The 13,640-nt window shown below is 41.5% G+C and overlaps 1 protein-coding gene across 2 annotated transcripts in view; it reads left to right on the forward strand.

Moving 5' to 3' along the window:
• LOC127009667 (guanylate cyclase 32E-like) overlaps positions 1–13,640 on the forward strand; it is a 318,091-nt gene that overhangs the window by 149,277 nt on the left and 155,174 nt on the right. For both annotated transcript variants that reach the window (XM_050882945.1, XM_050882946.1), the window contains exon 6: positions 7,106–7,228. In XM_050882945.1, coding sequence (XP_050738902.1) covers positions 7,106–7,228 — 123 coding nt within the window. The remainder of the gene's footprint in view (positions 1–7,105; positions 7,229–13,640) is intronic.

Below are 13,640 nucleotides of genomic sequence, written 5' to 3' on the forward strand. Positions count from 1 at the left end.
GGCACAGGAGAAAGGTCACACTACCACCAGGGCCATTAAACTACACATGGAAATGCCCAAAACTCCTACGAAAGCCTTGTCAAATATGTGTGCTAAGGGTCCGAAGGGTTTAAGAATACGGCCCTAAGGGTATTTGCTGGTCCTCGGTGTGTATAATCTATGTTGGTATGTTGACAGCAGGGGAAAAGAGAGGCCAAAGATATGGAACAAGCGTATACGATGTGTTGTGTGTGTATGAGGAGGCAGAAATGTATAAAGGTATGCATAAGGTATTCAGAGGTCCTAGGTCTGTATAATCTATGTAAGAATGGAAACATGCAAAGGAGGAGAGAGGAGCAAAATGTGGAACAGATAAATGCAAACTTATGTGTGTATAGGGAGGCATAAAGGTAGGAGAGTATTCATAAGGTATTCAGTGGGCCTAGGTGTGTATTATCAATGCATATACATGAACACACATCGGGAGAGAGGGCCAGAATGTGAAATAGATGAATATGATCTTATGTGTGACTGGGAAGGTATAAGGGACGGAGGTGTGTCTGATTGATGTTAGTGGGAACACGTTACGGAAAGAGGACAAATATGTGGGACAGGTTTCTCTTATGGTATCACTTATGTGTGACTGGGAAGGTATAAGGGACCGAGGTGTGTCTGATTGATGTTAGTGGGAACACGTTACGGAAAGAGGACAAATATGTGGGACAGGTTTCTCGAATGGTATCTCTTGTGTGTGTCTGGGGAAGCATACGGGAGAAGAATTCCAATGGCCTGAGATGTGTATGATCTGCTTTAAGAATACTGAAACACGCACGGGGAAAGAGAGAACCCTGAGGAAGAGAGGTGTGTTCGTGTTTTGGCGTGTGGGTTTGGACACAGCAACGGGGAATCAGTAAGGCATATATAGGAAGAAGGCCAGACGGCCGCCCACTGGCCAAGGGCGGCCCACTCCCACAGCTACACCGTAGGGACTATAAGTTAATTAATCACGGGGTCGGGAGTGGGAAGATTACCTGCACGGGACACCTACCTAATGAAAATGACGCGTAGAGCAGAATGTGCCTAGTTTCGATGGGTAATTAATCGCACAGTAAACGTAAAGCAACTGGTATAATTAATTAGTAAAAATTGAGCTATTATTTCCTGGGCATTATACAGAAATAGTTATTGATACAAAGAGCTGAATGAGATATAAGCTCTTAATTGCGTTAATACATGTATCGCAAAATAAATAAAATCGACGCTTGATCAAATTTAAAGACTACTGACTCCATCACTTTGTTGAAATAATTCACGTATTAAACTTATTGGGACGCGGTCACGAGAGAGAGAGAGAGAGAGAGAGAGAGAGAGAGAGAGAGAGAGAGAGAGAGAGAGAGAGAGAGAGAGAGAGAGAGAGAGAGAGAGAGAGAGAGAGAGAGAGAGAGAGAGAGAGAGAGAGAGAGTTTATATATATGCTATGAGAGGGTTGTTGTTTTTTTACAGCAGAGGAGTCAGTTCAAGAGCATAAAAAAGGTAACAAATGTGGGGAAAAGAAGCCCGCTACTCACTGCTCCTATAAAGAGTTAGAGGAGTGGCCGAAAGATAGGTCAATGTCGATATGGGGAGGCTTGTGAAAGGGACTGTATAGGATAGAAGGAGGAATAAAAGGAAAGGGGATCAGACACACAGAAACTGAGAAACTAACATACAGACAGCAAGGAGACAGATAGAACCATGAAAACCACGAGACAGACAAGGCAAACACACCGACAAGCAGACAGACTGGACAAACTTTTAGAGAATTTGAAATATGAGTGACAACCTGCCCGCTGAATAACACAATATAAAGATGACTGCTTGGATCGGAAAAATGATGTGGCAAGTAAATATCAACAAAAAATATATATGTTGACTAATTCTATCGCTTCAACTCGATATTCCACTCACACTCATCACAGCCGACAATATGGAATCAGACTCAACGATTTAGTGCGCCATTCAATTTAAAACATTTCATTGCGTTTCCATTTTTTAGCATTATTTATTCCATGGTTATCGCTACCATTAACAATACTGCAACTACTACCACTACTACTACTACAACCATCACCACCATCACCACAATCACCACCACTACCACCATCACACAGTCAACACTACCAATATCACCACAATCACCACCACTACCACCATCACCAGTCTCACCATCACCACTACTACCATCAACACTATCACCATCACCACTACCACCATCACACACGGTCAACACTGTCATCATCACTACATCCATCACCATCACCCTCGCCAACTCCGACTATACCTTCACGCCAAACACTTTCACCACCGCCACCACCACCACCATCACTAACAGCACCACTACCACCGCCACAAACACCATCACCACCATCATCACCACACACTAACACCACAAGCACCACTAACACCAATTCTGTCATCACCTACACAAACACTGTCACCACCACTAATACATACATCATTACCACAAACACCACTACCTCTATCATCACCAGAATAAAAAGATACCCATCATTACAACCACTTTATCCATTACCAATACTAATAACAACCCCGTAACCACCACCACTGCCACCATCATCACCACCACCATAACCACCACCAAGACAACTACCACCAGCATCAGCATCGCAAAAGAGCAGCCCCGGGAACAACAACACCAACTCAATATTTACAAAAAAGCTATTCGTTCACACAAAAAAAACTCCGATGGCTCAAAGGACCAAGGCTCTGCTCTGTCAGGCTTCTAACTGGCAGATTGAGGTTCGAGACCCACTCAGGTCGAAAGCTTTTTCTACTAACAAGCAGCAGCTATTGTCCTCCTTTGAGCATGTGTAATGGAACGGTGAAGGACTTAGAAGAACCCAAAGAGCCTCATCCAAAGAGCTCTCTCCGTGAGGGTACATGCTAATGGTCACGAGTCCAGCACGTGACCAGGCCGTGGTGGTGAAGTACACACACACACGGAAGGAGAAAATTGCGCGCCCAAAATCAAAAGACGACCTTTTCCTGCCCTTGACCGAGTGATATTGAGATCCTACTGGTTCCTCAAGGGCTGTTCTGATCCTCCTCCTCCCTTTTGATTGGATACCGACCGTGTGACCGTGAGAGGGAGGAAGAAAGAGAAAAAAAAGGGACAGAGAACCCACAGACACACTCACTGAACTCTCACCTTTCCTTTGGGCCACGTGTGCTGCTGCTTTACTTACGAGACTAGGCACCTATAAACACCTGTCTCAGCCAGAGCCCGGGGGTGACACATACTTTAGACAGGTAACATAATTGGCATCATATTTTTTTTCACTGATGGCTGCTGCACCTTCACACCTTTCACGTTTCCTCCAACGCACTTTAATTAATACATCCATGAACCGGTAATTTCGTGGAACCTCATGATTTATTGCATTACAAGTTTGTTTTCATTCTGGTTTTGGCAAAGACCTGATGTTCTTGACTGTGGATTTAATTGAATTGGTTATTAAGCAAAGGAGGAGGAACAAAGGAGGGGGCAAGGGAAGGAAGGAGATCAGAGGAGAAAAATGAAAGCAAGGGAGAACGAGAGAGAGAGAGAGAGAGAGAGAGAGAGAGAGAGAGAGAGAGAGAGAGAGAGAGAGAGAGAGAGAGAGAGAGAGAGAGAGAGAGAGAGAGAGAGAGAGAGAGAGAGAGAGAGAGAGAGAGAAAGCACATACACAGACAGACAGACAGAAACACAGGCCGACAAACAGAGATCAAGCATAACAGTAAAAATAAAACAATAACTCTACTTAACAGAAACAGAAACGGATCAATATACATTCATAGCAACGGACATGAAAGAGAACATTGAAGAATAAAAAGGAATGAAAAAGATAGATGAATGAAAATAAGAGAAACGAGAACAGACTAAAACAGAGAAACAGAGAAAAAGATAACCAAAATAACTACAGAAAAAAAAAACATACCCCCGATCACAAAAAAAATGAAAAAACGAACGAGAAAAAAACACTAACGAAAAATAAGCAAACACCAGCAAGCCAATCTTTTTTTTACATATATTCCTCCCTTCCGCTCCCACCTAAGACTCCTCACATTCAAACGCACCTGTTTTTGCCATAAAGTAATTACGCTAACGAGAAAGTTGAAAGAGGAGGAAGAGAAGGAGGAGGACGAGAAGGCGAGGAGAGTTAATAGCATTTCCACGCCAACGAAATTATGAGTTGAGAAATTATGAGGGAGAAAGAAATAATTGGATGAGGAGATGGCTCTTTGGGGAGGGGAGGAGGAGGGAAAGGGAAGAGGGGAGGGGAGGGGAGAGAGAGAGATGAGAGGACAAAGTGAAGGAGGGAAGGAAAGAGAAGGAAAAGAGTGCGAAGAATTAAGCAAGATTGAGGTGAGGAAAAGTAGAGTGAGGTAAGGTTAGGTAAGGTGAGGGAAAATGAGGAAAGATAAGAAGAGGCAGTGCAAAGTAAGGTGAGGAGGAGCAAGGTAAGTTAGGATCAGGTAAGGTAAGGTATAGTAAGGTAGAGTAAGTAAGGTAAGGTAAGATCAGGTAAGGTAATGTAAGATGAGTTGAAAAGCAATTGAGAGGGATAGTAAGGGGAAAAGAAAGGAAAGGGAGGTGAAGGGAACACGAAAAGAACAAATTGAGTTTATAGAGGTAAGGAGAGGTAAAACAAAGTATAGTGAGGTAGCAAAGGAAGGTAAGGCAAGGTAAGGTGAGGTGAGGTAGAGAAAGGGAAGGGAAGATAAGGTGAGGTAAAGTAAGGTAAAATAAGGTAAGGTAGGGTGAGGTAAGGTAAGGTAAAGTAAAGTAAGGTAAGGTAAGGTTAGGGAAGGTACGGTGAGGTGAGGTGAGGTGAGGTAAGATATAGTAAGGTAAGGTAAGGTTAGGGAAGGTACGGTGAGGTGAGGTGAGGTGAGGTAAGATATAGTAAGATAAGGTAAGGTCAGGGAAGGTACGGTGAGGTGAGGTGAGTCGAGGTAAGGTAAAGTAAGGTAAGGTAAGGTAAGGTAAGGTAAGGTAAGGTAAGGTAAGACAAGGTGAGGTGAGGTTAGTTGAGGTGAGGTAAAGTAAGATAAGGTAAGGTAAGGTGAGGAAAGGTGAGGTAAGGTAAGTTAAGATAAAGTAAGTTAAGGTAAGTTGAGGTAAGGTAAAGTAAGGTAAGACAAGGTGAGGTGAGGTAAGGTAAGTTTAGGTAAGGTAAGGTAAAGTAAGATAAAGAAAGGTGAGTTAGGTTGAAAACAAAAGAAGAGTAGTAAGAGAAATAAAGAAAGGACAGGAAGGCGAAGGGAACAAACAAAGAATATAATTGAGTTTAACGAGGTGAGGTGAGGTAAAACCAGGTGAGGCGAGACAAGAGGAAAGGTAAGTGGCATGAGAGGAAAGGGAAGGAGGGAGGAAAAGAGGGAGTAGGGATAGAAAGGAGAGACAAGAGGAAGTAGGGATAGGAAGGAGAGACAAGAGGGAGTATGGACAGAAGGACGGAGGGAGGGAAAGGGAGAGGGAGAAGGGAGGGGTAAGGAGGTAAGGATGAGAGGAAGATGGAAAATGAGGGGAATATAGAAGAGGGAGAAAAGGAAGGAATGGTGGAGGAAGAGAGGTAGGGTGAGAAGGGAGGAGGTATGAAAGATGGGAAATATAGAGAAGAATAAAAAGAAAAGGAGAAATGAAAGGAATGATGGAAGAGGGAAGATGTGGGATGAGACGAGAAGAGATGGTGGAAAGGAAAAGGGAAATAAAGGGGAACAAGAAGGGAAAAGGGAAAAAAGAAAAGAAGGAAGGGGAAATGATGAGAAAAAGGAGAAAACAAACGGAGGAGAAAGAGGAAAGAATTAAGGGTTTAGGTGAAGTTTGGTCAGGTAAAGAGCAAAAAAGAAGACGAGTACAGGACAAAAACAAGGGGCAAGGAACGTGATGAGAATAGGAATAAGAATAATTAGAATGGAGAAGGGTTGAGCTTAATGAGGTTATAAGTCTGAGGTGTTTTGAAGGCTGCTGAAGAGGAGGCAAAAAGGGGGAAGAGGAGTGTACGTGAGAGAGAGAGAGAGAGAGAGAGAGAGAGAGAGAGAGAGAGAGAGAGAGAGAGAGAGAGAGAGAGAGAGAGAGAGAGAGAGAGAGAGAGAGAGAGAGAGAGAGAAATAGACAGACAGACAGACAGACAGACAGAGACACAGAGAGAGATTGAACTGACAAAGGAAAAGACAGACAACCAGACACACTAATATACAAACAAAGGCAGACAGAAAGATAGGCTGAGCGGCGAACGGACGGAAACACTGACAAAAGAAGGATGTGTTTGAAAGAGTGAATGAATGAGTGAATGAGAACCGGAGAACGACGGAGAGAAATGGAAAAAAGTGAGTGAAAACGAAAAGATAAAGAGAAAAAAATATATAAAAAATGTTTCTTGTTCCTATTAGTTATCTGAACCTTATATATTTATTTCTATATATTCTTCTCTTTATTTCCTTTACCCTTGATTCTCTTGATTCTACTATCACTACTACTATTACTACTACTACTACTACTATTACTACTACTATTACAAATGAAAATAATACTAACAACAATAGGAACGCAAATTCAATACGAAAAGCATAAATAAAACATTCCACTAAGATTTATCAGACTTTTATGAAGAAATATTGTGCAGCAGAAGAAGGAAGTGAATCATAACTCACTAGCCAAATTCGTCTCTCTCTCTCTCTCCCTCTTCCCCTTTCTTTCTCTCCTATCTATCTATCTATTTATATATCTATCTATGTATCTATCTATTCATCTATCTAGCCATCTATCTATGTATCTATCTATTTATCTTCCTATCTACCTATCTAAATTCGTCTCTCTCTCTCCCTCTCCCCTTTCCCTCTCTCCCTCTATATATCTATCTATCTATCAATCTAGCTATTTATTTATCTATCTATCTGTTTACTTCTCTATCTATATACCTATTTACCTTTCTATATGTCTATCTACCAATCTATCTATCTAAATTCGTCTCTCCCTCTCCCCTTTTCTGTCTTTTCCCCTCTATCTATCTATTTATGTATCCATCCATGCTATCTACGTATATATTCATCTATCTAACTATCTCTCTCCCCCTCTCCACAGTTCTGCACCCACCCCGAGACCTCCGACAAGGCCCACTTCCCAACCTTCGCCAGGACCCGCCCGCCGGACACGCAGATTAGCAAGTCCGTCACCTCGGTGCTCAAACGCTTCAACTGGAGAAAGGTAAGTGGCTGGGAACGAAGGAAGGGAGGGAAGGAGGGAGTAGAGATGGGATAGAACACTCCTAGGTCGGTATTATAAGACACTCTGACTTCTCATATCACCTATTTCTAAAGGCCAGAGAGGGGGTCAGTTGGGTTCTAATGAGTGTTTCTTCAGGTTCACGGTACAGAAGAAGGGTCAAACTACCACCAGGGTCATTAAACTACTCCTGGAAATGCCCATACCTCTTACGAAACCTTTGTCAAATATGTGTTCTTGGGTGGCGATGTCTTGTAATACGACCCCTACTGTCTCCCCTCTTTTCTCAACTGTAGAACCTTCCTCACTAACACACTTCCTCTTACTGCTATACCTGTGATTAAAAAAGAAGGATGGAGCGAGAGAGAAGGGTGGCAGAAGGGACGGAGAAGGAGAAGAGAAGAGTAAGGAAATAGGGAAGAGAGGAAGAAGGCAAATGAGTGGAAACAAAAGAGGGACAAAGGGAAAGATTGAATGGAAAAGGAAGGTAGGTTGAGAAGGGAAGAGTAGGAAAGAAAAGAAAAGAAGATAGGAAATATGGAAAATAAGAAACAAAAAGAGAAGAAATGGAAGGAATAGTGAAAGAAGGAAGGAGGAAGAACAGTGGAAAGAAATAGGGAAATAAAGGGAATAAAAATAAGACAAAATTGAAAGAAACGTTGAAATAAGAAAGAGTGTAAAGACGAGGGGAAGGAAGAAGAGAAATAAAAGGGAGGTGAGAAAATGAGAGGAAAAAAATAATTATTGGTGGATAGATGAAGAGAGGAATGAAGGATGGAGGGGGAAGAAAATAGAAAAAGAAGACGGTAGATATAATAGAGCAAATGAAAAGTGAGGGAGGAATAAAAATACATTGGAGGAGGAAGAGAAAGAAGAAAACAGAGAAAAGAGAAGAGCACGAACAGATTAAACAAAGGGCGAGAAAGAGGAAAAGGGGAAAATCTACAAAAACTAATGGAGGAAAAAAATGGAAGAAAGAGAAAAGAAGGAAATAAAGAAAAAGAAGAAAGAAAAAACAACAAGAAACAGAGGACAGACAAAGGACACATACAACAAATTAAATAATGAATAATAAAGACAAGTAAAGAACGCAAGGAGTTTAGTAAAGGACAAAGAGGGAAGAAGAAAGACGAGGCCATGACACGCAAGGAAGAATAAAGGAGGGAGAGAGAAAAAAATGGAGGAAAGAGGGGGAGAGAGAGAGAAAAGAGAGGCGAAGGGGAGAGAAGGGAAAGAGCGTGGTTTGAATGCGTTAAACGTCACGACAGAAGAAGAAAAAAAAAAGCAACAAGAAATAAGAAAATGGGAGGGAAAGGTCGTGAGTAGAAAGGGAGAAAAGAAGAAAAAGAAAAAGAGGAAGACAAAAAAGATGAAAATGGAAAGGAGAAAATCAGGGAGAGAAGGAGTGATTTATAGAGAGGAGAGAAAACAGGAGAAATAGGGAGGTAGGAGGAAGGAAGAAGGGAAGAAGGGAGGGAGAGGAGAGAGGCCGGAGGGAAGAAGTAATAAAGGGAACATTGGAATACGAGGAGGAAAAGAAGTTAACGGATGGCTTAATAGGAAGGGAGGGAACTTGGAGGTGACATGAGAGAGGGAGAGGAAAAAAAGGAAGAAAGGCGGAAAGCAAAAATAAAGAAGATAAGGAAGAGAATGAAAGAAAGGACGAAAGAGTCATGAGAAAGAGTAGGATAGGAAACAAAAAAAAAAAGAATAAAAAGGAAAAGGAGAAGGAGAGAACGAAAGTCATGAGAAAGAGATGGAAAAAAAAAGAAGGAAAAAGAGAGAGAATGAAAAACGAAAGAGTCATGAGAAAGAGAGGGACAGGAAACAAAAGAAGAAAAGAAGGAAAATAGAAAGAGAGATTGAAGGAGTCATGAGAAAGAGAGGATAGAAAAGAAAAGAAGAAAAGAAGGAAGAAGAGAGAGAGAGAGAGAGAGAGAGAGAGAGAGAGAGAGAGAGAGAGAGAGAGAGATGGAAAATGAACAAAAATGGAAATAAATAAAAATAGAAAGAGAGGGATGGAAAACAAAAGAAGGAAAGAAAGAGAGAAAGAGAGAACGAAAGGGTCATGAGAGAGAGAAAGAAAGATGGAAAATAAATAAAAAAGAAAAGAAATAAAAATAGAAAGAGAGGGATGGAAAACAAAAGAAGGAAAGAAAGAGAGAAAGAGAGAACAAGAGTCATTAGAGAAAGAAAGATGGAAAACAGAATTAAAGAAGAAAAAGAGAGAAAATGAAAAATATGAGTCGAATAAAGAAATACCATCACCACCACCACCATCACCATCACCACCATCACCACCACCACCATCACCATCACCACCATCATCACCACCACCATCACCATCACCATCAACACCACCTCCACTAGCGCCGCCATTACCACCTTTATGCCTTTCCCACCTTTCCTTCCTACCTCTTCTCTATTTTTTTCTTCCTCCATCCTTCCACCCTTCCATCTTTCCCTCCCTGTCTCTCTTCATCTCTCCCTCCCTCTCTTTTCTTTTCATTTTTCACGCCCTCCATTTCTCCCTGTCTACATCCATCATTTCACCCGTTACTCCCTCCCTCCCTTTCTTTTCTTTTTTGTCTCTCTCTCTCTCTTTCACTCACTCACTCTCATTCACTCACTCTTTCACTACCGCAAGCACACACATAGGCATTCTCTCTCTCTCTGTTTCTCCCTTTCTCCCTTTCTCTCTTACTCCCTTTCTCTCTTCCTCTCTTTCTCCCTTTATCTCTTCCTCTCTCTCCTTCTCTTTTTGTCTTTTTCTCCCTTTCTCTCCATCTCACTTTCTCTTTCTTTACTTCTCTCTCTTTTGCACAGCCTTCTACCCTTCCATCTCCCTTCATTTCGCATCCAATCCCCTACGCCCCAAAACATCACAACCACCACCACCACCACCACCACCGCTTCTACAACAAGGTCACGCCCCTTGACGCCTGGCCGCGATGATAAAAGAGGACGAAACATCATAACCCTAACCCATCTATGTCCACCAGGGAAGCAACGTTCATTAGGGTTCATTACTAAACAGGAAAGCTCTTTACCCCAATACAATACACATACTAAACAGACTGACTGACCCTCGTGGCACATCATTAGCACGGGAGTAAAAGATTAAGGGAAATGAACCAGATCTTCGAGAATAAAGGATTAGTTACATAGGAAAGCAAAAAAGGGAAGAGTACAGATGGCACACCACAAGATAAACAAAGGAGATTCATCTATCTATTTGTTCCTCTGCCTGACTCAGCCTCAACAACGCCTGGGCTGTTCTCTATTACCTCTGTTGTTCATCCGTTACTGATTCTGCGCATGGTGTCTCCTACCCAAGTCCAGTTTTTGTTCATAATCGTCACTGAAATGCGTACAACGTTTGATGTTCGCCGTTTTACTCTCCAGCAGAAAGAAAGAAAAAAGAAAACACACGATTACGATCTCGAAAAAGTAATTAAATCGGATTCATGCTACCCTAGAATACTTTTTTTTTATAGCAATGCAAGGTTTTCAGACAGACTTATCAGAAGCTATGCACAATACCACCAAGATGACTTAAATAGATGTAAAACTATGCCCTCTCGCTTTCCATCATTGAATCTTCTTAACTTTAATACCTAGAGTCCATAGCAAACCGTTTATAAAGAGTGAAATGACCAGACAGCCACGTTTACCATTAACCTCTTCTCTCTCTCTCTCTCTCTCTCTCTCTCTCTCTCTCTCTCTCTCTCTCTCTCTCTCTCTCTCTCTCTCTCTCTCTCTCTCTCTCTCTCTCTCTCTCTCTCTCTCTCTCCCACTCTCTCTCTTTCTCTCCCACTCTCTCTTTTTCTCCCACTCTCTCTTTCTCTCCCACTCTCTCTCTCTTTCTCTCCCACTCTCTCTTTCTCTCCCACTCTCTCTCTCTTTCTCTCCCACTCTCTCTCTCTTTCTCTCCCACTCTCTCTCTCTCTTTCTCTCCCACTCTCTCTCTCTTTCTCTCCCACTCTCTCTCTCTTTCTCTCCCACTCTCTCTCTCTTTCTCTCCCACTCTCTCTTTCTCTCCCACTCTCTCTCTCTTTCTCTCATACTCTCTCTCTCTTTCTCTCCCACTCTCTCTCTCTTTCTCTCCCACTCTCTCTCTCTTTCTCTCCCACTCTCTCTCTCTTTCTCTCTCACTCTCTCTCTCTTTCTCTCCCACTCTCTCTCTCTCTTTCTCTCCCACTCTCTATCTTTCTCTCTCTCTTAACCTCTCTCTCACCACCTTCGCCTTTCCTGCCTCATATTAATTACCACACACTCTTAAAATCCCTCGGCTGTACCCAGATGGCGACTTTTATGCAGCAAAGGTACGCCGTTAACACCCACGGTACATTTATGAGCCTGCCCCTGTCTTTTGTGGAGGCCACGGGCGAGAAAAGTAAGCAGGAAAATACGGGAGAACGCGACGAAAAAGGAAAGAAGTCAAGGAGTAAAGGTGAAAAGACACAAGAAGAAAAGATTCAAGAAAATAACGATGATAAACTGGATGAGGAGAAAAGAAGGGCGTTGTGAAAAGCGATGGGGACACGACGACGGAGAGAATGAAAGGGAGAAGGAGGATTATGGATTGAAGACGTTAGGTGAAAGACATCAACAAAAAAAATCCCGAATAATGAGAAGGAAGAGAAAGAAGATAGAGGAGGATGGTGATATTAACCGATAAATAGAGACAGAGAGACACAGACAAACAAACAGACCCAATATACTTTTTCGTCCTATATAAAAAGTTGGGTACGAATTTTTACTAGCAAAAGTTGATATTCACGATTTCTTTTATAGTTTTCCATATTTATTTTTTTCTCCAGGTCTTTCAGAGAGCGAGAAAAACGTACAGCGATACAAAATTAATAGTCCCCAGTTCTATTATGTCAACAAGGTACAAGGAATTAATTATTTTTTGGATTGAGCAACAGTAATGAGGAAGGAATGAGATTCGTAGAGAGAGAGAGAGAGAGAGAGAAAGTTCGGTAGTACCCGTCTCTAACAAACTTTCCTCACCAAACTAACTCTCCCGTCACGGCCAGGCGGAGTGGTTAGTGAGATCTTCTTTCGTCTCCTCCAGCTACCGAGGAGACTAACACACACACACACACACACACACACACACACACACACACACACACACACACACACACCTCCATGGCGCAATTGGTAGAGCGCTGCGCTGCCAGGCTTCGACAGGGCGGCGGTTCGATGACTAGGAGTGGTTACCGTCCCCCCTTGAGCAAGGGGGATGGGGTGTGTGGTGTGTGAGGTCCTGGCAGTACCCAGAGATCGACGATAAAGAGCACTTGCTCATGTCGGGAGGGTACCTGCTGGCGATTACGAGTCCAACACGTGATCAGGCCATGGTGAATTACACACACACACACACACACACACACACACACACACACACACACACACACACACACACACACACACACACACACACACACACACACACACACACACACACACACACACACACACACACACACACACACACACACACACGCACACACACACAGGCACACACACACACGCACACACACACACACACATTTAAGTACAAAATATTTAACTTCTACATGACATCAGTAGTAGTATATGCATCAAAATCAATAGTAGTAGTAGCAGAAAAATAAATGGGAAAATAACAATTAATAATAATAATAATAATAATAATAATAATAATAATAATAATAATAATAATAATAATAATAATAATAATAATAATAATAATAATAATAATAATAATAATAATAATAATAATAATAATAATAATAATAATAATAATAATAATAATAATAATAATAATAATAATAATAATAATAATAATAATAATAATAATAATAATAATAATAATAATAATAATAATAATAATAATAATAATAATAATAATAATAATAATAATAATAATAACAACAACAACAACAACAACAACAACAACAACAACAACAACAACAACAACAACAGATACAAAACAACCAGTCTCATTATCTTGACCTGCCTGTCATTGTCAAGAAATTTGTCTCCTCTCATTAGTGTCGTCTCTCTCTCTCTCTCTCAAAAGCGGCGTACCTCAAGGATCAGTGCTTGGCCCCATGCTCCTCTTAATTTATGTTAATGATATCGATGATGGGCTCACTTGCAAAGTATCAAAATTTGCTGATGACACAAAAATTCCTAGTAAAGTAACTACGACACTCGACGAAGAAGCTTTACAATCAGATCTAGATCGACTTGCACGTTGGGCCAATCAATAGCAAATGAAATTTAACGTTAATAAATGTAAAGTGTTGCACATCGGAAAAAATAACAATCGCGTTCGGTACATAATGAATGGCCAACAACTTTCTGCAGTAAGTAAAGAAAAGGATCTTGGAATCACTAT

Source organism: Eriocheir sinensis, chromosome 41 (assembly GCF_024679095.1).
Source record: "Eriocheir sinensis breed Jianghai 21 chromosome 41, ASM2467909v1, whole genome shotgun sequence".
Taxonomy (NCBI): domain Eukaryota; kingdom Metazoa; phylum Arthropoda; class Malacostraca; order Decapoda; family Varunidae; genus Eriocheir; species Eriocheir sinensis.